General features: G+C 29.7%; 2 protein-coding genes across 2 annotated transcripts; both read left to right on the top strand.

Moving 5' to 3' along the window:
• Positions 1-494: 494 nt before the first annotated feature.
• On the top strand, positions 495-4400 carry LOC118058234 (RING-H2 finger protein ATL56). The gene is made up of 2 exons (XM_035070940.2): positions 495-1143; positions 3572-4400. Exon 1 carries the CDS (start codon positions 604-606, stop codon positions 1093-1095), a length of 492 nt encoding a protein of 163 aa, XP_034926831.1. The 5' UTR covers positions 495-603; the 3' UTR covers positions 1096-1143; positions 3572-4400.
• Positions 4401-21039: 16639 nt separating this feature from the next.
• Positions 21040-25323, top strand: LOC118058235 (uncharacterized). The gene is made up of 5 exons (XM_035070941.2): positions 21040-21200; positions 21634-21718; positions 24017-24127; positions 24730-24831; positions 24980-25323. Exons 1-5 carry the CDS (start codon positions 21106-21108, stop codon positions 25022-25024), a joined length of 438 nt encoding a protein of 145 aa, XP_034926832.1. The 5' UTR covers positions 21040-21105; the 3' UTR covers positions 25025-25323.
• The last annotated feature ends 403 nt before the right edge of the window (positions 25324-25726 follow it).

Raw genomic sequence — 25726 nt, 5'->3', positions numbered from 1 at the left:
TACTTTCATGAGGAAGAGTTAATACACACTGTACTCTTTTTTCTTTAACCAAGTTTGTTTTTCCCATTGAGTTGTCTCTTATTAAGGTTTTTAATGAGACATTTTTCAATACATAAAGTTGTACAAAAGATATCCAAGGAAGAGTATTATGAAATCATACATTATAAACAAATGTTTATTTGTCTTTTTCCACCTTTTTATTTTCATCTTCTATATTTGAACTCTATATCTTTTTAAAAATTTTGGGCTTATAAATATTAATGTGCATTATACTATAAATATGAGCATTGTTAAGATAATATTAAAATATAATTATATTTACAAGATTTTATAAAATAAAAAATGATATTTTTGTTCATTTAATGTCTATTATTTTTATTTATTTATTATGAAGGATATTCCATGTTTCTAAATATATAGTTTTGTAATAAAAAAAATTATTTTTAGCAACTTTTTTTTTTCTCCGCATAATAAATGCATCTATGACTGTCTTGTTTCCGGTCCTTTATCTTGTAACAGCAAGCAAGCGCTACTTTTAGTTAAGAAAAAACTTCTCCATTTGACAAATCCTTTGCCCATATTCATTCACTTCCATCTGTAACCATGCCTCCTCATCACCGCCACCATGATCACCACCGTACACACGGTGGTGCAACACCACCCAAACCAAACCAAAAGCTTCTTTCCTTAATCCTCAAAACCATAATAATGACTGCAATAACCACCTTTTTTTTCCTATTCCTTGGTATTGCTGCCATCCTCCTCCTCATTGCCACCGCCGCACTCCACCGCCACTCGACTCCATCCTCCAATTCCTCAAATGGGTTGTCTCTCAAAGATTTAAAGAAGCTCCCGATATTCAGATTTTCGACTCAGACAAGACCTGAAACGGGTGCTAATCAAACTTCATGTGTGGTTTGTCTTGAAGAGATAAGGCAAGGACAGTGGTGTAGAAACCTTGTTGGGTGTGGTCATGTGTTTCACAGGAAATGTGTGGATGCTTGGCTTGTCAAGGTTTCTGCGTGCCCTATTTGCAGGACACAAGTTGAATTGGTTCATGGAGTAAAAGATAGTCCATTATGGGACTTTGATTAGACAAATGAATTGAGGGTTTGGTAGATTTTTCCTCATCCTTTTCTAATTGTAAGTTCTTGCTAAATTTTGAGTCTATTTTTTTCTTTTGTATGTACGTTATTAGATTTTTGGGTAATAAATGAACGAATGGTTTGACATCCATTTGATATGACTTGCAGCATTCTTGTTTTGGCCTATAATTCTCTTCATTACATATGCTTTGTTGATTATGAAATCTGATTTTGGTTGTTGGATTCTTGATTTAGCTCCTAATAATATAGTTTAAATGCGACTACTTTAAATTGTCTGTGGTGCGTGGTACCCACAGAAATGTTGATCCATTCTGAATTTGCTGATCAGACTTCATTATAAAGGATTTTTTTTTTTTATATATGGGTTTATGTATCAAATGAATTAAAAAGAACTTACTGGCTGATTGAAAGGCATTTTGCAAATTGATATGGATAAGCTAAATGTTTTTTCCCAGTGTATTTTTAATTCATATCCTATCTAAAGTTTCAACAAAATCTTAATCTTATCATTGTTGCCACTTATTGTATTCTTGTTTTTTTGGTCATGATCTAATGTTTCGGCCAGCAGGGAAAATGATTGTTGGGAAGTGGGTACAATTCAATGCTGTGGCTGGGTAGGGAAAACACATGCTGCAGTATGTTATTTTTAGTTTTTAGGCTTTAATGTATTGGTGCTACGGGAATGATTCTCCTTGCTTTGTTATGCATGTTCTTGTGACTGTTAATCATGCATTTCAGTTCTAAGAATGTATACCAGAGTTAATTATTGGAATGTTGAATCCTTCCTTTTTTTGTCATTGCATAACTTGGATATATATTTTCTTGGTTCTTAAGCAACGAACCTTTGTGGTTCCTTCTCCCTATAGTGAAATTAAAATCTTAGAACTTTGGTGCTTGGCATGCTACTTCATTGGATAGAGATTTTTTCATGCTTTTTCAACAATTATACTTGCCAAAATAAGAAACAACTATGATCCTGTCAGGAAACTGCACCTTTCTTGAATTCCCAAACACAGATTCACTTCATATGAACTCATGAGCTTCTATTACAGCTCTTAAGGAAGATGTTTACTAGGTTTAGTTTTTCCCAGTATGCAACATGATTTGTTAAAATAAAGACTTTGGAATTTGATTCTTGAACCATTGGACATCATACTTGATTTTTCATCTACAGGACAGAATGTAGTTTAATGTTAAAATGTGATTCTTGCTAAGATGAAGCTGGATTTTCAGAAAGAACAGGGTACGCTGGTGGTTGAACTAAGCTGACTATTCTGAAATTTATCCATTGACTGATAGTTTCATTTGCTCTCCTCCCGTTATTGACAGGCAATGTGGTGTTCTAGTTCTTAAATTTTTATTCAGACATTATGTTGAGTTGTTTTGGACCCTTTTGGATCGGACAAGAATGTTTCTTGGTTACATGAACCTCTATAATCTGATTGCATATCGAGGATTTTTCAGAATATCTGCAGTCATTATATCCACCTATAATTTGCATGGATTTCGAATCATGACTGGTGATGTGGCCCGATAGCTAAAAGATTTGCTGTGAAATTAAATTTGATAAAAAAATGTTACTTTTGGAAGGCTGGCGGGGTTGGTTTGAGCGGACTATTCTGATTTTCTGATAAGTATCCATTGACTTTTATCAGTTTTACTGATAAATTAAAAGACTAAGTCCTTCCTGCAGTGTCTCACTAGCATAACAGAATTCAGGTTCATCTTCTGGTGCCTCCCTCTTCCATTCTCGTCTCAAATTCTCTTTCTATCGTCAGTTTAGCACATCACCTTCAAACCTTTTTCAATTTACATCCTCTTCTTCCATGACAAGCTGTGTATTTAGTTGTTGCCCTGCACTCATGGACAGTGCCAAGAGATGAACTCCCATTGTGCTCTATATACAAAATTTTGTTTCAACAATGATCTCAAGAACCTATCAGCAGTATGAATTCTGTCAAGTTCTAAGCACTAACTATCTGCTTATTGTGGGGATTTCCACTTGATAATCTGCAAGAAATCATGACAAGGAATTGTCAACTCTAGCCAACCTAATTGACAATCAGTTTTATGAGTCGGGATTACATCGTATGTGTCAATGTTCACATCAAGGTCAAGTTCTGCGCCTTACGATGAGAGCTAAATTATAAGAATCATCATTTAACTCTCAATGATGAAGGGAACAATCCTCTCAATGATGTTTCATTTGTCTTGTTTGCTTAGCGTATTGATTACTAGCTGACGCAGTTTGTTTTCTTTTGAGGTTGTCATTAAAGAGAAATCTGGTTAAATAGGATCATTTATGAGAGGTACTCGAGTATAAAACCTAGACAAAAAATTAGGTCGAATTAAGGAACCGTTCAAGCCTGAAGCCTATTCTTGGAATTGTATCCTATTATTTATAAGATATTAAAATATAATTTCATATTTATGCCAGAGTGATGGGTGTTTGTTTCAATTTTCAGGTGACCGAGGGCGGATTCTGGTTTCCAAAGTGGTTCCGTTGTTCTAGATACATCAATCACTCCTTCATCCATTCTACCATGCCCCGGAAGCGCAAGCAATTCGGCAGAACGCTACGCTTGGAACGATGGATTTGAAACAGTTTCTTGGAAAGGGGTCTTGTAAGAGAGTCTGTCAACTGATCAACCAAGTAAACATGAGAAACTCGTATAAGACATTTAGGAACTGGATCATGAATAAAGTAGCAAAGTTTTTCATACGAGAGTGGAAAACTAAATTAGGATAGAGATACGTAGCCCCAACGTTGTCACAGTATACTGTTGGGGTTGAGGATAATGTATCACCAAATTCTCTAACAAGTCGGGTTAGATGAGTAACTTTGGTAGTAACAGATGCAATGACATGATATCCAGCTTCCATTGCAGACTAAGCAATGGCAGGTTGTTTCTTTCAACTCCAGCTAAACGGATTGGCACCAAGAAAGATGACATAAGTAGAGGTTGACGTTTATCATCAACATTACCAGCCCAATCTACATCTGTAAAGGCACGGGGAGATGTAGATAGATGTAGATGGTTTATGCATGCACTGAGAAAGCTTACGATAGAAAGAGGTTATTTGTAGTTTGACAGGATTCAATTCCAAAAAAATAATGAAGAGAAATCCCTTAAGAAGAATCGATGTACAAGTTTCTCTACAAAACACCTGATTAGAATGATCATTGTTCATGCAATGATTTCATCTACACAGACAAGGAGATAAAGTCTCTTAGGAAATGCATGTTGAATAAACAAGGAAGTGTCACACTTTGAGTTGGGGAAGCCATTGTCAAGAAGAAAAGCACAGAGCTCGGTAGAACAGGCTTGTGGTGCTTGACATTGACCACATATGGCGGCTGCGGCTGTATTTTAATTACAACGTAGTTTGCAGCCGTTTAGTAATAAAAAAAAAAAAAAGTGATTTGTTGTTTATAAATCCCACATGTTTTTTTGCGTTGGAAACACAGGTAAAGAAAAGCAAGGAATTTTATTTTTTTTTACACTGTTTATGTTAATTGCATTGTTCGATGAACAGTGCAATTAACATGAATAATGTACATTGATACACTGTTTAAGTGAACAGTGAAAGAGAATTGCACTGTTCACTTAAAAAATAATAAACAGTGTAATTTATTTGCACTGTTCACGAATGAATTGCACTGCATGAACCTTTTTTTTTATTTTTTTAGTGTGTTAGTTTTTTTTAACATTAAAAGAAAAAAAGTTCAGAGTGAATTAAATTCACCCGCATTGTAATATCAATTTTATACCTGATAATATTTTATCTAATTTTATTACATGCTCAAAAAATTATGAAAACTATAATTCTTGTCGGATGTATTTCGTACATAATGGAATTGTAGATGGTTTCATGGAATAATAATAAAAAAATATTTTATATAAAGTATGATTTATTTCATAAATATAATAGCAATAGTTAAATCCACAATATTTAAATTAAAAATTATCAATATTAATATATATTTTTTAAAATTATTTTATAATCTCAATTTTTAAAGCATTCTTAACCAAACACATTAAACTACTTTTTTCTTCAACCTTAATTTCAATTAAAGTTTTAACTAAATATCTATTTTTTCAAACCAATCTCAATTAAAATTATTTTATATAAAATAATTTTTTTCAAATTATAACCATGACAGTTACCGCAATACTAAAAACAATCTTAATCTTAGTGTAATTTGCAGACATAATTAGAAAACTAAGGATGAACAAGTCCTTGAGGCTGCTACATATAAGAAAGAATTGTTAACATTAACTGACGCAAAAGCCAAAAGTTTTAGTGAAATCCATGGGAGTAAGTCGATGAGAGCCTTCGGCTACAAGCAGGCATGGTGATGTTATTAATTTCTACTTGTGGCCTGCGGCCGAGGATGCTCACATGTTCAAATCATTCACAAGAAAATGATTTTTAATGTCATTATAATGACTTGACACAACTAAAAGAAATTATTATTAAAGACCTAATTGTCTGCATTCACATTTTGATATGACATGATTTCAATCACCCGTTTGTTTATAAATTTAATTTGATTATAATAATATTTTAGAACAAAACATTTATAATGGTAATAATTAATGTAATTAACTTTATTTATGTTGTTCTTGGTGTGTATAGAGAAAACTATATTGTGTCCAACACCAATGAAAAATGATTTATTGCATCTCAATGCAATTAACATTCTAAATGTCATTATAATGACTTAATTGACACAACTAAAAGAAATTATTATTAAAGACCTAATTGTCTGCGTTCACATTTTGATATGACATGATTTCAATCACCCATTTGTTTATAAATTTAATTTGATTATAATAATATTTTAGAACAAAACATTTATAATGCTATAATTAATGTAATTAACTTTATTTATGTTGCTCTTGGTGTGTATAGAGAAAACTATATTGTGTCCAACACCAATGAAAAATGATTTATTGCATCTCAATGCAATTAACATTCTAAATGTCATTATAATGACTTGACACAACTAATAGAAATTATTATTAAAGACCAAATTGTCTGCATTCACATTTTGATATGACATGATTTCAATCACCCATTTGTTTATAAATTTAATTTGTTCTTGGTGTGTATAGAGAAAACTATATTGTGTCCAACACCAATGAAAAATGATTTATTGCATCTCAATGCAATTAACATTCTAACTTCTGGACTATTTATATTGTTTTTTTTATCAACTCAAATTGAATTGGAAAAAAAAAAAAGATCATTATAAATAAATATAAAGTATTTCAAAACACGCATACATGCACACATTAAATTACTACAAATTCTATAATGTGATTTGATACTCTTAGAAATGGCTTGATTAAAAACAATAAAAGTGTAAATAAATAAAAATTTAACTAATATATTAAACTAAATTTTTAAACAATTTAAAGGACATTTAAAATGAAATAATTTGATATCAGAATCATTTTCGTTACTTTATGTTAAACAACAAAAAAATTGTTAAGTGGATATAACTCACATTAGTTATTATTTTTAATACTAGACATGAATGTTTTATTATACACCAAGTACATTTTAGTCCTTATAATTTTAGTAATTTATTATCTAATTGTCTCGTGTTCTGTAGTGTTTATACAAGTTTTTCTGACGTGTTTTTTTAATTAAAAAAAATCTTAAGTATGAATAAAAATATTTATACAAACATGCAATTAAATAAATCGAGAACTATGTATGTTCATAAATAAATAAATAAAATCATTAATGATAACTAAAAATAAAATTAAAAAAAATTAAGAGATAAATATAGATCAACATATTTTATATGGCAAGATGAAATATTTATCAGGTTGTATTTGCTAAATTTATTTATTAAAATAATTTTTGTATTCAATCAAACAATAAAAAAAAAATAGATACACACATTAAATTGATTCAATAAAAAAAAAACTATTATGCAAGGCTACACATATTAAATATATTATCTGAAAATAAATATCTTCTTATTTTTAAAAATAAAGTTCATATGTACAAAAGATTAAAAAAATAATTAAATATGAATTAGAAACATATCTTTAAAAATTAAATTTTCACAAAATAATTTTTTTAAAAAATCTATATCCAAAAAAGGTTAAATAAGAAAAAAAATCACAATGAGCAATATTAAATGAAATATACATTTAAAATTATTTAAAATAAGACATATTAAAAACAATATCAATTAAAAAAAAAACAAATAATAGTCCAAGGGTTGTGGCTTAACTTATCAAACTTGTAATTCGGGCTATGAACTTAACTAGGTTAAATACTTTTTTTCTTTTAAATTTATACTTAACATATATATTTGGCAGTGTATCTGGGCCATTGCAAGGAAAAGCCTGGACACATGGGTGGGCCTTCAAGCCCAGGAAAGCATATATGGGCTTGTTTAATTATTATTTCTTATTTTTTAAATGGATAGACAACAATTTAAAAAAATAAAATTAAACAGATGATGTATGTTTTCCAACCCAGATTTCAGCCACCACTGTGATCATTGGATAAAAGCCTCGTATTTAGATATTATATTGGTATTGTATCTACATTCCATATTTATATATCTTTTTCTTTGATAAAATATTACTTGTTCATATTTGTAATTTCTAATATTATCAATACAATTAATTTGAGGTGAAAAACACAATTCATATCAATTACCTCAACTCTATATTTTTCATTCAAGTCTTTTTTTATAGGGTTCTTTTTTCACATTAAAGTTCTTTAAAAAAAAAAAACTAGGTACTTTTGCTTCCCATTTAACAAACCTCAACCTTTTTTTTCCACCTCAACTTTATTTTTTTTCTTTCAATTAATTTTTTTTTAATTTGTTTCTTTTACTTCCCATTTAACAAATCTCAACCCTTTTTTCATAAATTTTTTTTATTAAATCCTTTTACTTTCCATTTAACAATTATAGTGTAGTTTCGCAAAATCGATACTCTATAAATCATAAAATGATGTTTGGAATCATGAACATGTGAGACAATGCAAGATTGAAGAAATATTTTTAAAAAATAGAAATACAACATAGGAAAAAGGCACAACCCACTAAGAGTTACAATAGTTATCCACAATATTTATTTATTCATTCTTTTTAATTTTTTTATCACTTGACTTTTTTTCACTACCAATTTAATCATTTCACATTAAGTTTACTTGGGATTGTGTTTTTTGTTTTGTTTTTTTTGGCTTTATATATATAAGACTCTCACAATGTTAAGAATAAGTTTTGACGTTGAGTTAATGCTCAATTTGGCAAAATAAAATCTAATTTATTTATTCAAACCAATTTAAACTTTTAGGGCCCAATTTCAAACTATAAAAAATATTCATCCACTTTTTTTTTCATAAAAAATAACATTTTTATCTTACCTTTTTTATTTAATCTTTGATTATAATCAATATATATGTTGTCAGTGTAAAGAAATATAGGGTTATTTTATTTAATTTTATTTATTAAGAGTAGAATAGTATTTTATTTTCATTTCAGTTTATCATATAAATAATATCTTTGTATTTAGGTTAAACCTATTCCTATATATTATTGTGATCACATCATGAAGTATTAATGAAACCCTAGCCTCCTTCTCTCTTATTTTTGTATTTGTCTTTTATTTCTTTGGATTGTTTAGCATGGTATCAAAGCATGGTATTATGAAACGAGGTTTAATTTTAAATAAAACTTTCACATATCCAACTTCGAGAAGATATTTGTTCAATTTCTACAATCTAGTATTTTGTTTTCCTTTCTTTTGCGTTTTGGTTTTCTTTGTATGTTGATTATGGCTACTGAAAAAGATGGTCTGCTTCAATCTGTAAGTGTGAGGTTTGATGAAAAGAATTATTCTTATTAGATTTATGTGATGAGAAATTTTCTTAAGGGTAAAAAGATGTAGGGATATGTTAATGGAACTTCTGTGATACCTAGAAATATTGATGAGGGTCATGTTGCTTTGATAGATACCTGTGAAACAAACAATACAAAAATTATTACTTAGATTAACAATTTTGTTGAGCATTTCATTGGAACACAGTTGGTGAAGTATGAGACAACAAAGGAGGTTTGGGATTATCTGCAAAGGTTATTCACGCAATCTAATTTTGCAAAATAGTATCAATTGGAGAATGAAATATAAGCTCTTCACCAGAAAAATATGACTATTCAAGACTTTTATTCTACTATGATAGATCTTTAAGATCAAATGGCTCTTACAAAATAGACAGAATTAAAGGCATGTGATGCCTATATTGCTCGTAGAGAGCAACAATGATTAAAGTAGTTTTTAATGGCATTTTACCGTAATTTTAAAGGACTTAGAGGTTCAATTCTGCATCGTTCTCTACTGTCTTCTATTGACTTAATTGTTAGTTAGTTATTGGTTGAAGAAATAGTCTTATTATAAAAGGGGAATTCTTCTACTTCTAATCCTTATATGCTATTAGTACCTTTTAAGTCATTCTCTAATAATCAGAATAAACCTTACACAAAGACTACCTTTAATAAGTGTAGTTTCTATAAGTAAAAAATTCATTGGAAAGCTTAGTGTCCCAAGTTGAGACAACAGAATAAAACTTGAAAGCCTAACAACCAATCATAATTTATCGCTTATAAACCACTCAGGGCTAAAAACCATTATATGACAATACTGCAACAATAGTTTTATCAGATCCTTTCACCGATCCTAGTACTCTGGATGAGCAATTTTAAAAGTTTCTCTCTTTACAACCATAAGCTATATCAGTTTCTTCTTCCGTAAGTCAGTTGCCTTATAGTTCTTCAGGTATGTCATATTCTGAATATGTCTTGGATTTTGGTGCTTCACATCATATGTCTTTAGATTCTTTATATTTTTCTTATATGACCCATTTACCTTCTATTCTTGTCATAACTGCTGATGACACTCTCATACCCTTAGCAAGTGTTGGCTCTGTTATCACACTCATACCCTTAGCAAGTGTTGGTTCTGTTATCACACCTCATTTTTCTCTCCTTAATGTTTATCTTATTCTGAAACTCATATTGAACCTTACTTATATTGGTCAATTATGTGATTCTACTTATTATTTAGTCATTTTTTTTCCTCTCTTTTTTTGTTGTGTATAGGATCTGCAATCTCAAAAGCTGATTGAGACATGTCATAGGAAGACAGGACTATATATTTAGGATGAGTTAAAAGTGTTAGTTACTACTATTGTTGTTGTTGTTACTGCTGCTACTAGTATTGATTTATGTTCTTTTCATTGGAGTCCTTCTTCTTCTAGTTTTTATTTATGGCATTCTCATCTATGTCATGTTTTGTCTTTTTGTTTGAGATTTTTGACATCCACATGAGCTTTAAAAAATTTGCAAACTTATGACATTTCTGATGTAAACTAACAAAATTTTTCTCTTTACCTTTTAATCAAAGTATTTCTATTTCTTCTTCTCTATTTGATTTGATTCATTTTAATGTACAGGGATCTTTTTTTATTTCTATAAAATAAGGGTCTCGATATTATGTTTGTTTTATTGATGATCATACTCATTATTATTGGATTTATTTAATGAAACATTGTTTTAAATATTTTGAGATATATACATCATTTCGAAATCTTGTCAAAACTCGATTTTTGCTGTTGTCAAATGTTTTAAGTGTGATTTAACTGGAGAATACACCTCTAATAAATTTTATAAATTGTTTGCCTTAGATGGAACCATTCACAAAAATTCATGTACAAATACTCCTAAGCAAAATGATGTTGCTAAAAGAAAATATAGGCATATTGTTGAAACTACTCATTCTCTCGTGTTATCTTTTTATGTTCCTGGTGTGTTTTTTGAATAAATTGTTCTTATTGTTGTAGGTTTGATTAATACAATTTTATTTTCTCATATTTTAGGTTTTTCTCCTTTTAAAAAGTCTTTTTTAGAGTATTTTGTTATAGTTGTTTCATTCTTTGTCCTCATGTGGAACGTAGTAAGATGTCCTATCGATCTACTATTTGTGTCTTTCTTGGTTGTGGTGAAGATAAAAAGAGGTATCATTGTTTTAATCCAATAGCTCAGAAACATTATGTGTCTCGTCATATTATCTTTCTCGAGCATATACCTTTTATTATTCCATCCACTACTCATATTGTTTATCATTTGATCTTATTCGTATAGATCTTTTTTCTTTAGGATTCCAATAGTTTATCATCTCAGGTTCCTATTACTTTAAATACCTCTTCTTATGTTCGACTAATTCATGCTAATCATTATGTAAGTACTAATACTTTACTCTCTGGTATACCTGAAGCTCCTTTTTTTTTTTTTCATAGTCCATCAAGCTCTGTTTAAGATTATGGATCCATCTCTACGTCAATCCATGTGTATTCGTAAGTCCACAAAGTTACTAGATTTTGCCTATTCTTGTTATTTTTCATCTTTTACTTCTTTTTTAGCTTTTATTTATTGTCTCTTTGAGCCCTCTTTCTATAAAGAGGTAATTTTTTAATCTTATTTAACAGCAGGCTATGGATAAGAAACTTTCTGCTTTACATAAGATAAATACTTGAGATTTGGTTTCTCTACCTATTAGTAAGATTGTTGTTGGTTATCATTGGGTGTATAAGATTAAGACTAATTATGATGAATTTATTAAGCAATACAAAGCTAAGATGGTTGCCAAAGAATACTCTTAACAATATGGTATGGATTATAAAGAGATATTTGCTCTTGTTGCAAAAATAACTATTATTCGTACTCTTATTGTAGTTGTTTCGGTTCGTTATTGGAATATCTCTCAACCTGATGTTAAAAGTGCCTTCTTGAATGGAGATTTTTAAAAAAAAGTTTATATGGCACCCCCTACTAATGTTTCATATGACTTTGGATATGTTTACAATCTAAAAAAAAAAAGCATTATATGATCTCAAACAAGCACCTCGTGCTTAGTTTGAGAAATTTTTCTATTTTAATCTCTTCTCTTGAATTTGATTTTAATAGTCATGATTCTGTTTTTTTTTTTTTTTTGTTAAGTGTACTGATACAGGTCATATCATTCTGTTTTTATATATTGATGACATGATTGTTATTGGTGATGACATTAATGATATTTCAGTTTTGAAGGCAAAGTTAGCTATACAATTTAAAATAAAGGATTTGAGTTCTCTACAATATTTCTTAGGCATTGACGTTGTAACAACCCCAAAATTTGTATTCAAAATAGATAGTAAAGACATGATAATTCAATTAAGATAAGGGATTTTTATTTTATTTTTTCTGTAATCAATAAAAATTTCGGCAGAGTTTCCTCTATATTATTAGGTACCAAGTTATCGACTCTTCTTCCACAATCCCCAATTAACAAATCTCTTACCTGTCCTATCATCCAGGACATCATCCTCTCATTACATCACAACTTCTCAATAATTAAATTCACATATGTCTAAACAATTCAATATCCCATACTTACATGGATGCAATCTAAAGAATTATTCTAAAAACGGTAACTGGAGCGCATTACATAATTCAAAGATTTATAAATAAGGATCGTTAATGAAATTGTAATCGAAATAAGTTCATAATTAAAGAGGAAATTCATAATATAGATTATACTACACGAAAAGCGTTTGATAAATTGTAGACGCATTATATTACATAAAAAAAGGATAAATTCATTCATTACAACATGATATTCAGCAAAATATAAGGAACTAAATCTATTGTTCAGTCCTGTAGGGGGATGTACCTGAAAATAGATTTAATACAATAAATCAATTAGACAAATAAAAATAAAAAGACATTTATAAAATTATTTCTACTTTCTTTCTTTCTTCCCTTTTTTTTTTTAATTTAGTCAAAAGATCATTAAATTAACTTGCTCATCTAGTATTATTATATATCAATTAAATTTCAGAATAATCTACTAGTCCATTCAACAAGCATGGTTGTCATCAGTCCAAAACTAGTTCAACATTTCACCCATTCATCAGGGTACAAATCCCATTAACCAGGGAATTAATTATTCATCTCGCCCATTTGCCAGGGCACTAATTCCATTAAATCATGAATTAGTTCAACAACTTACCCATTCACCAGGGTATTAATCCCATTAACCAGGGACTCAATTTCTTACAACGTCCATTCACCAGGGCACTAATCCCATTCATTCAGGAATTTAATTCATAATATCGCATATCTTATTTTCTCAAGTAAACAACATAATAATTTCTAATATATCAACCACAATCAATCCGATAAAAAAATATACATATTGTCTAATGTTAAATTCAGGTATCGTGTAATTACCTGACGACTGAGCTCGAGCCGTAGTTCCCTGTTGTGGTGTCGGCCTGGCAGCCTCTCCTGAATTGACATGTATATCACATCATTAATCTACTTTCCATATCGAAACACTCAATAAATAAAATACTTCCAATTATCCTTTCATTTGCCAAAATAAACTTTAGAGAGAAACATGAAGAAATTCCTTCATATTCTTAAATTTCCGCATTGTAACACATAACATTTCATCATTCAAAACAATATATTATATTCTTTAAATGTATTTATTTAAATTTATTTTACCAAAATTTAAATTAAAGGTAAACATAAAAAAAAAATTCATGATCCATTCTCTCTTTAACATTAATATCATCTCTTTCCTACACAATCTCATCATCTTATTCAAATTCCTAAATTTTATTCTTCTTATTATTATTTTTCCAAAACAATCTCTTCTTCAAGAACACCTAAAATTTTGCTTCAATTTCCATAATTTCCTACTTTCTCTACTCACTTCAACAATCTTAACACAATTTCACAATCAATTATAATTTCCCCCAAAATTTATCATGAACCCTAATTCCTCATTTCACAAAGTTCAATCAATTTAAAGTATTTATCCATCAAAAATCTTATTTAAAAGTGTAAAGGCACTTTACCAAATAATAGCCAAAGCTTTAACACTTTTGTATTAAACTTTTCCTTGCTTGAATTATTTTACGCCTCTCCTGGCCGAATGCTTCTTCTTCCTCTTTGAAAGGTAAGTTTGGTTTTATTTTTCTTTCTCCTTCCAGCACACACTTGCACTTATATATATAACTATTTAAATATACCATCCATGTCCCTAATTTTTTTTTTTCTTTCCTTCCGTGCACATACTTTAGCCCATATTATTTCTTTCACTTTTTTTTTAATACCTTCTATATCCCTCAACAGTAAATTTTAAGATTTTGGTAAAATTTCCTGAATCCTGATACCTGTTTATACCAAATCTTGCTCGGGTTATATTGAATTTCACTAAGTTACTCGTTGGTACTTTTAGTTTCATGAAATTCATTTCTAAAAAAAAAAATCTCATTGACATTTTCCTGTATATTTATTTATTTATATATATTAACACTTGAACAAAACATTTTAATTCAAATTCTCAAATATATCATCATTCTTATAATTTAATTTATCCATTTTCCTTATTTTTTTATAATCCTAACTTTTTTTTAATATCAATAATATTATCCGGGGTTTTACAGAGGTAGCCTAGATGTACTAATAATAAGACTGTAAATACTCTCATTGAGGTTAACGCAAAGTATTCTTCTTCTGATGGTTTACCTTTGTCAGATCATATTTTATACTATACTATTATTGAGAGCTTGATATATTTCACTATTACTCATCCATATATTACATATGATGTTCATCTTGTTAATTAGTTTATTGTTTCTCCTACCAATGTTCATTGGGCAACTATTATTCGTATTTTGCGATATCTTCGGGATACAGTCTTTCAAATTCTTTTACTTTCATCCATTTCTTCCTTAAAAATGCATGCATACTCTAATGTTGATTATGACAATGATCCCATATATCGCAAATCTATTATTAGTTTCTATATCTTTTTAGGTGATTCTTTTATTTCTTAGAAGAGTAAAAAAAAATATATTGTTTCAAATTTTTCAACCGAAGCAGAATATCATGCTATAACATTTACTACCAAAGAGATTGTTTGATTACGTTGGTTACTTGTAGATATGAGAGTTTCCCTTTCTCATCCCACTCTTATCTATTATGATAATTATAATTCTATTCAGATTGCTCACAACTTAATTTTTCATGAACAAACTAAGCACATTGAGATTGGTTGTCATCTTACTCATCATCATCTCAAGCATGACAACATTACTTTGTCTTTTGTTTCTTCTTTTTTATAGATTGCAGATTTCTTTATCAAATTACATTTTATTTCTCATTTTCATTTGCTAGTTGGCAAACTTTCGATACTTGTAATTGTTGTATCGTGAGTTTGAGGGGAGATGTTAAAAAATATAGAGTTATTTTGTTTTATTTATTAAGGGTAGAATAATATTTTTATTTTTTTTAAGTTTAGCCTATATATAATCTCTTTGTATTTAGGTTAAACCTATTCCTTTAAATTATTGTAATAAGATCATGAAGTATCAATAAAACCCTAATCTTTTTCTTTTTTTATTTTTATTTTTTTAATTATTTAAGAGTCGGTTTGTAATAAAAGCTTTCTTGATGGTAAAAAAAGTTTAACAACACCAGTATAAGTTTTTGTGTTAAAAAAAAAAAATAATCCATCCTGAATCTCAAGTCATAACAATGGAAGTCAAACTAATATGGAATGTAAGGAGTTGTTAGGGAAGCAACTATTAAAGTCTATTTGTTTTTATTTGCGAAAGAAATTTTTATTTTATTTTATTATCATAATTTAAAATTTATTTTTTTATCAATAACTTATGCTGAAAATAAACCAAGTAAGAAGTAAGATTAATAAAAAAAAATTAAGTAATATAAGCTAGAATTAATAAGTTTAAAAAATAAAAATCTTAACTCTTCATTAAAATATATTTTATATGACAGTTTTTTATTTAAATCAAAAGTTAATTTTCATCAAAATATTTTTGATTTTTTAAAATTTAATTAATTTTAAGGGATAAAAAACACTAAAAGTAATTAATATTAGCCCGACATAATTACAAACTACGTTGTATAGATAAAAAAACACTAAAAGTAATTAATATTAGCCCGATATAATTACAAACTACGTTGTATATTATTTTTTAAAATATTTTTTATTTTAAAATATATTAAAATATTTTTTTATTTTTTAAATTAATTTTTTATATTAGTATATTAAAATAATTTAAAACTGTAAAAACAATTTAACTTTTTTTAAAAAAAAAAAACAAAAAACACGTTACTATGAATGATAAAGGTTGCGTTGGCAGTGGAATTTAAGAGACGTGGTCAATATTTAAAGAGATGTGAGCCACAAGTTCCGAGACACGGAATTTAAAGAGATGTGGGGTCTGTTTGGTATTGAGGTTGCTGTTGTGGTTGTAGTTTTAAAAAAGTTGTTTTATAAAAAGTACTTTTAGTTGAGATTGGTTTGAAAAAATATATGTTGGTTAAAACTGTGGTTGAAATTGAGGTTGAACAAAAAGTAGTTTAATGTGTTTGGTAAAAAAATGATTTTCAAATTGAGGTTATAAAATAATTAAAATATATATATATATATATATATATATATATATATTAATGATTTTTAATTTAAATATTTTAGATTTAATCACTGTTATTATATCATGAAATAAATAATATTGATATCAAATATTTTTTATTCTTCCATTAAACTATGTACAATGTCATTACATACAAAATCTATCCGACAAGGACTATATTTTTCATGGTTTCTTAAGCGCGAACAACAAAAACTGAATTTTTTATTACGTCATTAAGCGATCTCCTTTTAAGTTTTTGAATAAAACACAATTAAAATAAAAATAAAAACTGAATTTTTTTTTATGTAGTGTTATTAAATAATATTAAATACTAGTTTTTCAAGTAAAACATATTTTTTAAAAAAAATTTACAATTTTATTATGTACAAAATTCATTCGACAAGAACTATAGAAAAAATAATTTTTTGAGTGTGCAATAAAATTAAGTAAAATATTATCAGGAATAAAATTAAGATTACAATACGAGTAAATTTAATTCACCTTAAACTAATTTTTTTAAAAAATAATATTGTTCATGTTCACGTGAACAATGCGAGTAAAATCAATTAATTGCACTAATTTTTTTAAAAAAATAAATTCTTGCAATGTTTTTCAAAAAAAAAAAAAAAACTAAAACTGTAACCGTGCGAGTGAATTAATTCACTCGCACTGTTGCAACTTTTCTACCCTACGAGAAGCAGCATTTTGCTGCTTCTCCCAAACCTGAGGCGCGGCTGAAAATTGGACGGGTCCCACCATCAAAAATCTGTTTCCTTTTGTTAACCAAACGGTATTTTGCGTGGCTGCGGGTGAACCTCACCCGCAGCCACGTTACCAAACAGGCACGTGGTCACCGTTTCTCTAAAAACTACTTTACGATTTTAGAAATAGAGAAACCTCAATTTAGCCCCTAACATATTAGCCCTTATCAATTGAGTTACAAATCTTTTAATTTTTATCAATTTTGTTTCAAATGTTATCAATACTAGACAATGTCACCCTCGCCCCTGCTTTGTTAGTGATTTTAAAACTGTTTATTACGACAAACCAAGTGATGACTCTAATAATGTAAGATGTTTAGGAATAAGCTAATATTTTGCATTACCAGTTAATTTTTTGATTCAAACAATTTAATTTATTTTTTTTAACCAATATATCTAAGTACTTAATATAAAAAGCTCAAATAATTGATAGTTTCAATTGATATTTGGTAAGCCGATGTGACTAATAATTGTGGTAGTATCAGGTGGTGTTGATTAAGCTGATGTTATTGGTAGTCGATACCTGTAAAAAAAACCCATTTGATAGACATAGAGACTCTACGATAGTAAAGTTAGTAACCTTATAAAAAAAGAGAAAATGCAATGATAATTTAGAGAGATAGATTTTGAAAATATGTATGCTGAAAATGATAAAAATAAAGGGACTATAAACCCTAAATTTAAAGATTTACAATGTGTTTATAGCTCATGAGTTTTGTCCTTTTATAAAGAGAAGGGGCTGAAATGTAATTTCATCCTTGTGATATTTTGAGTTATATTTTACTCAAAAATAATACGTGTAAGAACAATGAAGAATACTGAGAGACTTGTGTGGAGTCTTGGAAAAAATCTCAAAGAAGTGTCGGGCTCAGACAAAGCATCTAAACCTATTAGAGGTGGAAAATGAGTTCAAACAAACTACTTGGACCCAAGCATGTTAGGCTTGAGATACTTGCCCCAACCTGGGCATACTAGGCTTAGACATTTCCCTGAGACCATCATTTTTGAACTGGGTGCGCATCTCAAGCCCAACATGTTTGGGTCAAAGTAGGGTCACGCCCGAGCCCAAAAGATGTTGGGGTGCATGCCTAACACCAGTTGAGCACGTCATACCAACCAAGGCTCGGCATGTCACACCATGTTTTTTAAAAGTTAGGCTCAGACTACTATACCCGAGCCTATATTTATTGAGTATGTTTATATATATATATTTTTTAAGCTCTTTTTTAGGGGGTTGGGCATTAAGTTTGGATCCATCACCAAGGTTTACGCTATGATAATCCATCGTGAAATTGAATTAATGGAGATGTGATATTGTATAATGTTGATTATATTTAGAGTAAATGAGATCAAATCAAAATATTTGAAACTTAACTGATAATAAAGTAATAGTTAAAGGATAAAATTAAAAATTAATATAAGATTTACAATTTTATCCCATTCATAAATTTTAAATTTGTTACATAATTGTAAATTAATACTATTTGTTTAAATTTTAGAAACATAAAAATTTATGAAATGTTAAAAAATTAAGTATTAAAACCTACCACTTTATCCCTCTTTAAAAATTAAATTCACATTTTTTTAACTATATTTAATTTAAAAAAAACAATGTAATAATATGATACAATATGTAAAACATTTTCTTAATGTGTGTAAAAAGTAATAAAATTCTTTTGTACGAGACAGGTAACAGAGTTCAATTGACATTGTAATAAATATTGTATCAAGACCTCTTATTTAATTAATCCTAAAATATAAATTAAGCATAGCCATGATAAACAAATATTTTTTTTTTCTTTTTATGAATGAGATTTCTCTAATAATTTTATTTATATCTTACTATTAAAGCTTGATTTTTTCAGATCTGATTAGTAGATATATAATTCTCTTTAAATAAAATTTTTATATTTTTAAATATTATTTGATAGGGATTAAATTGAAATCTTCCATTGATATTGTTTGATGAAGAGAAGTGTTTTAAGAAACTACAGTAAGGAAAGTTCAAAGAAATCTATTTGCCATCTATGAAAAAACCATAACTCACCAAGGATTTTATTATATTTATTTTTTCTTCGACGTTATCAAAAAATCATATCAATCTAAAAATTTAAGTTGTTAGATCAAGTTTTAAATATAATTTATATTATTTTCTAACACACTATCAAATAAAAAGTCATTTAAACTTGAAATTTACATAAGTTCACGTGACCTTATACTTAATTTTTTATCAAATAAATAAAAATGGTGAAATTTAAACTCGTGACTACTTAGTTGTCAAAGTTTTGATATCATGTTAAAGAACAATCTCAACTCAAAAAGTTTAAACTATCAAATAAGGTTCTAAAATATAATTTATATTATTCTCTAATATAACATATATATATATATATATATATATATATATATATATATAAAGAAATAATTTATTTTGTATCAATTTAATATTACTAATATTACTCCATTTCTTCAAAAAAAAAAAAAATTGACTGTAATAAGTGTACAAATAAAAAAAAAAACTGTTAAGCACGCTTCTTCTTGGTGTTTAAATTATTTATTATTTAAACTAGGACTTTGAAAGACATTGGTACCACACGAATCCCTTGACGTGAATCATTCCTGACAATAGCTAGCTAAAATATAAAAGATTAAGGATCAAAATGAACTTTCAATGAAACCACAAGGACCAAATAAAATGGAAAAGTTAAAAAACTAAGGGAATGAAACATGAGGAAAGTAAGATTTAGAATACACAAAACTATAAAGACCAAATATAAAATATAAAAAAAAAAATCCAAAAAAACCAAAATGAACTTTGAATGGAACAATATGGACCAAATATAAAAGATAAAAAAGATTGAGGGACCAAAATGGCCTTCAACTGTTCAATGAATAGTAAGAGGCCATGTTGTTCTAGTATATCACTGAAGCATAAATACACAAACTAGAAGGATAGAATAAAACAATATAAAAAAATAACAGATCAAAATAAATCTTCAATGGAATAATAGGGACCACATATGGAAAAATAAAAAAAACTAAGGTACCAAAATGGCCTTCAACTATTCAATGAACAATGAATGGTCATTGCTGAAACATAAATACACAGAACTATTGGGACCAAATACAAAAAACTAAAAGACTAAAATAAACTCTTAATGAAACAACATGGACCAAATATGAAAAGGAATAAAAATTAAAGGACCAAAATGTCCCTCAACTTTTCAATGAACAGTTTAACAACCATTTTGTGAAAGGCCGTTCTGTTGAATTACTGAAACGTAAGTATACAGAAAATACAGGGATCAATTACAAAAATAATGAAAAATTATAAGGCTAAAATGAACTTCCAATGAAACAATAGGGACCAAGTAATGAAAAAGTTAAAGAAAGGGATGCAACATCAAGGCCTTCCGATGCTCAGCCGTCAATGAACAGTGAACGTCATCCTGTTTCAGTGCATTAGTAGCAGTAATAATATATTGTTTAAAAAAAAAACAATTTGATAATTACTTATTATTATTTTTTTAGTTTACGGATAAACTTGCGCATACCTCAACTTTACTTATTATTAATTTGTATCTTAGGTGCTAGGCGCGTGGGCATAGAAGTATAAATAATTAAATAAAAACACTGAAAATGAAAGAATTTTGAGAATACAGATAAAGTAGCAAAAAAAAAACAGATACATACACCCACACACAGCAAAAGCTATGGAGATGGTGTACATGTCTTCCTGTCTGCTATCCATCAATGGAAACTTCCTTCTTTCTTCTCAATACCCGTCTCGCCCGCCCACACTTGTCAAGTAAGTTAAAACTCACACAACCCAATCTCCCTCTCTTCTTTCATTTCTGTGATCATTTTTCTTCTTCTTTTTTTTTTTTATATTCATTCTCTATGTTCTTTGAATGTTAAATATGAATTGCCATGTTAATCTTGAAATAAGTAGGAAACACTCTATGTTAAACAGGATGTTTAAACTTTAAAACAAAGAAAGCCCTCTTCTTTTCCATGTCCTTCTATAAATTATGGTTATTGTATATCTGGGCTTTTGTTTTCATGCTGGGGAGAGTAGAGATTTTAACACCAGATGATTGTAATAATCATGCTAACAGCGAATGAACTTTGTTTTTCTATTCAGTAGCTGGTTGAGTTGCTCTCTATTTGTTTATATATATATATATATATATATATATTCTGTTGTTAATTTTATGTTCATAAAAAATGATCATTTTCAGATGGGGATTTAGGATGGATCAGGATGGAAGCTCAGTTACGAAGCGAATCAAGAGCCAAGCATTTCGAATCTTGGCAAATCCTAATGTATGAATTGACCAAGGCTTCCTCTTGAGTAATGCCAATAAATTTGGTTTGAATATTATCAAACGTTTTCTTAGGTATGTGATTGGTGATTTTATGCTAAATGACTCTTGGTAGTGAAAATTTTGGTGTTTTGGGGTTTGTATCATTTGATATAGTTGGATTGCTATCAAATTAAGAACAAAAATAAAAACACGTCTGCTAAGATGAAAACAAAGCATCGAATTGATTGCTTGATTTCAATAATCCTGGGAAAAAAATTGACGATGACTCTAGATCTCTTATTGTGGTCGATATGCTTTTTTTTAGCTTAGCTCTCTTGTTTACTGTTGAAGTTCACTGTGCATAATGGAATTAAAAAGCATTGAAATGAATGAACACATTACTTCAAATGTTCACTTGAGACATTTGAGAACAAAGATTTGTTTTTCCTTCTTCATGAGGAATAGTTTAGGAGCATATCACATAGTGAAAGCATCCTAAAAATTATTCCTCTTGACTCTCACCATTCTAACCTGTAAAGAATAACACAACTAATCTGTGTATCCAGAACATGGAATTCTTGGCCACCTATATAGAAATGAATAATACATGTCCATAACATAATTTTCCATATGTGGCAAAGCTTCCGAAAAAGAACCCTAAAGCTTAATGCAGTCAAGTCCCTTTAGCCATATCTTATAGCCTGTTCAAAAATCTTCTCAGCAGCCATTCACATAGAGGGTTCATGGTTTCATGGGAGAACCGCATTCCAACCCTTTCTAAAACTTGGAGAAGAAAACTTTCCCGCATGTTTTTGTTTTTCCCAAAAGCATGCCTTCAAGACCACCTCCAATGAGTACTTGATTGATTATCTGTGACTCTGAGGTTTTAGTACCAAGAACTTATTCAGGCCATAATCCATTATCCTGGAGCCCTTGCCACCCTCTCTGTCTATGATGTAATGGATGCTTCTGGAAATCTATTTTAATACTGAGCAAAATTTCTGTAATTTGCTTTCCTAACTGTAGCTCGGAACTTATTCAGTTTCCTAATTTTACTGCCAATAGCATTCCTAATATTATTGGAGTACGTTCATGTAGATTTCTTCCGCTTTTATGGCAAGCATTTGATTTATATGCATTATTTTCTTAGCTGCTTTGCACAAGGGGGAATTTTGCTCTTGTGTGTTATGAAACACAGGAAATCCACATCTATGGAGGATGTGATAAATAATTTTATCTTGTTGATATATTTGTAGCCCAATCCATGTTTTCCAACCATAATTTTGTAACAAAGGTTAATAGGATTTTTATTTAATGTCAATGAATGTGATTTCTTGGGTTTTCTATTATGATTTGTAGACAACAGGCTTTTTTATTCATAGAAAATTGCTCATGCCATGATTGTTTAACGTGATTCCATTTAGTTGAATTTCAGGGAAGTTGGCATCTATTAAAGTATTGCACTTGACATAGTGAAGGTTTCATAAGGGGTTGACTATTTATCTAGTAATGATGTAGGAATTGACCTTAAAGCAAAGCTATAGTGACATCTTACAGTCAAGATGTCATCTAGGCGTTTTCATTTAGACATTAAAGTTTTAAGATTGATTGTGAGTTGGTTGATAGAAAGCATTCAAGGGATGTGTCTGGTTGCATAAATTTTCTCTGTTCAACCTGTTCATTTCTAAATTTGTTAGAAGCCTGGAAATGACTTGTTTAAATTGGAGTCTACAATGCTGTAGCTGTGGCCTACCTGTGCTTGAAATCTCATGGAATTGCTTTGCCAAATAAGTTGCAAGATGATGCAAATCTCCCCTCTATTCGTTTGCTGGGAATACTGAGGTAAGTATAGGAACATTTAGAGTCGCCCCAGCAATTCAAGAGCTAAACTGTCAGGGAAACTAAACTATGATGTTATGAGTTAGTGACAGCCTTGAGTTTTGGATGCTGTCAATTGCAATAATGTCTGTTCATCTCCTAATCTCAGTTATTCAAGCATTGCTCATTTCCGGGTATTAAATACATGGAGAAAGGACGATGATCTCTCTTCTTAGGAAAGAAAATTCCCAGCTTAACCATGAAGTCAGTGCTTAAAATGTTTACCTGTTAAGTTTTTTTCGTTAATTTCCCCCCCTTTCTTTTTTTTAATTCCCTTCCATCATTCCTATTTAATGGAGTTGCAAATTGCAGTTCTTTTTTATTTTCTTTATTATTGTTTGATTACCTTGCTATTTAATTTATTCTTGCTTGACATGTTTTATCTTTGATCATGCTAAACTGAATAATTCTTTATTTTCTCTTTTACCCAATGATCCAGGTGTCAGGGAACAGCAACCCAATGAAGGAGGTCATCATGGTTGATCCTCTGGAAGCCAAACGATTAGCAGCCATACAAATGAAAGAAATTCAAAGAAGAGAGAGATTCAAGGTGAAAGACATTTCATGTGCTTTTAAGATTTCATATCCACTTGTCTAAAAAAATCCATGTTATGACAGGATATTGATGACAGACAATTAAGTGATGACATTTTCATTTAAAACTGGAACTAGTCTAAAAATCTCCCTGGATCTCTTAAAACTTTCTTGGCTTTCCGATTTAGGTTTTAGGGTTGCATGTGTGGTTATTTTTCCGAAGGGGAATTATGTTTGCCCAATTAAGAGCAAGTTTCATGTATCACATCTCTCTGTTCTTAGGTTTGAGCTACAATGTTGCCAGTGCTCATCTCTTCCAGCATAGGCACCCATTACTGTTAAAATTAGTAATAAAATACTGAGGAAGCTGATATGCTTTCCTTTCCTGTAAAAATACGTAGATGATATTCTTTATACCAAACCACTTGGGCCAGTATTTGGGTTTGCATGGATGTCCAAGCTTTCCTTGCTAGCGTATCCTGAAATTTCTGATGCTCATCTTTCCAAAGGGGCGTCTCATCTCATTAGTTTTAATTTTGCATTGATCAAACCAACCTTAATGTCTATCTTCAATCTTGGCAAGTTACAATTTTGATGCTAATAATGCTGCTACTGCAGAGACGACGCCAAATTGAAGCAATTAACGGAGCATGGGCAATGATTGGCCTCACGGCAGGCTTGGTCATTGAAGGTCACACTGGTAAAAGCATACTGGAACAGGTAAAGTCTGCTCCCATTGATTGCATTCAATTCAGAAGGTCTGTGTAGTGGTCATTTCGTTAAGTATATGGACATTTATCCTTTCAGTGACTGAATGTTATTGCCTATTACTATTAGTTTTGATTAAATGACCTCTTTTTTTTCTCAGTTGGCTGGATACTGGTTTGCCATTGTCCATTTTTTTGTGCGGTAACATGATCGAGGAACGGTGAAAACATGGAGATTCTTCACCTAAATATTCTTTCGAATTTAACTTTGTAAAATTATATGAAAATTGTTGCTTCAAGTGACAAATGCTGTACCATTTAGTTCGTACGGACTTCCTCAGTTTAAAATGACCTGGTAATGTGCGGCAACATTCTTTTATTTTCCTTCTTGAGGGGTCCTGTCCTGTAACCAAGTATTCGACTGGTTATTTGGTTATGACTACATCCTTGATAAGCTTTTAATCCTTTCTTGGAAAAAAAGCTGATATTACTTGTTGGATTCAAATCATGGAGTCAGAATTTAGATAAATTCATGAAGTTTCTCTGAATATATCAGATTAATTTAAAGGATTTTGTCTTTAAGATTGTCTAGACAGTCGATTTTTCTTGCAGATTACAGCGTAACATATTTTAGTGAGGCCCGTGATATCCTCAAACCGGCCTCCTCTTAAAAACTTGTATTTCCAATTCAGCCCAAAGATATCCTCAATTGTGAACATCATTTTTGTCGTCTCAATAATGGAAGCTTCAGTGAAAAGTTTTCTCGACGTCGTTCCTGTCCACAACTCACCAATGGCATCGTTACAGTTTGCGTACGCAGTCCCAAACTCTCCAACTTGGAGCTTTTTAAAGCCTTCAGGCCCTGGGGAAAATGGCAAGTTGCTCTGCAGAATGCTTGCTCCTAGTCA

The sequence above is a fragment of the Populus alba genome, chromosome 6 (assembly GCF_005239225.2).
Source record: "Populus alba chromosome 6, ASM523922v2, whole genome shotgun sequence".
NCBI classification, from domain to species: Eukaryota; Viridiplantae; Streptophyta; class Magnoliopsida; order Malpighiales; family Salicaceae; genus Populus; species Populus alba.
The sequence above is the reverse complement of the archived record's forward strand: the minus strand, read 5'-3'. Positions and strand labels throughout refer to the sequence as shown.

What these genes read in the sequence shown, in the direction of transcription:
- LOC118058234 (XM_035070940.2), top strand. Translation starts at nt 604, where the DNA reads ATGCCTCCTCATCACCGCCACCATGATCACCACCGTACACACGGTGGT.
- LOC118058235 (XM_035070941.2), top strand. Translation starts at nt 21,106, where the DNA reads ATGGAGATGGTGTACATGTCTTCCTGTCTGCTATCCATCAATGGAAAC. An exon ending in CGCCCGCCCACACTTGTCAA is followed by an intron (nt 21,201 to 21,633) that starts GTAAGTTAAAAC and finishes GATCATTTTCAG; the next exon opens with ATGGGGATTTAGGATGGATC. An exon ending in GTAAAAGCATACTGGAACAG is followed by an intron (nt 24,832 to 24,979) that starts GTAAAGTCTGCT and finishes TTTTTTTCTCAG; the next exon opens with TTGGCTGGATACTGGTTTGC.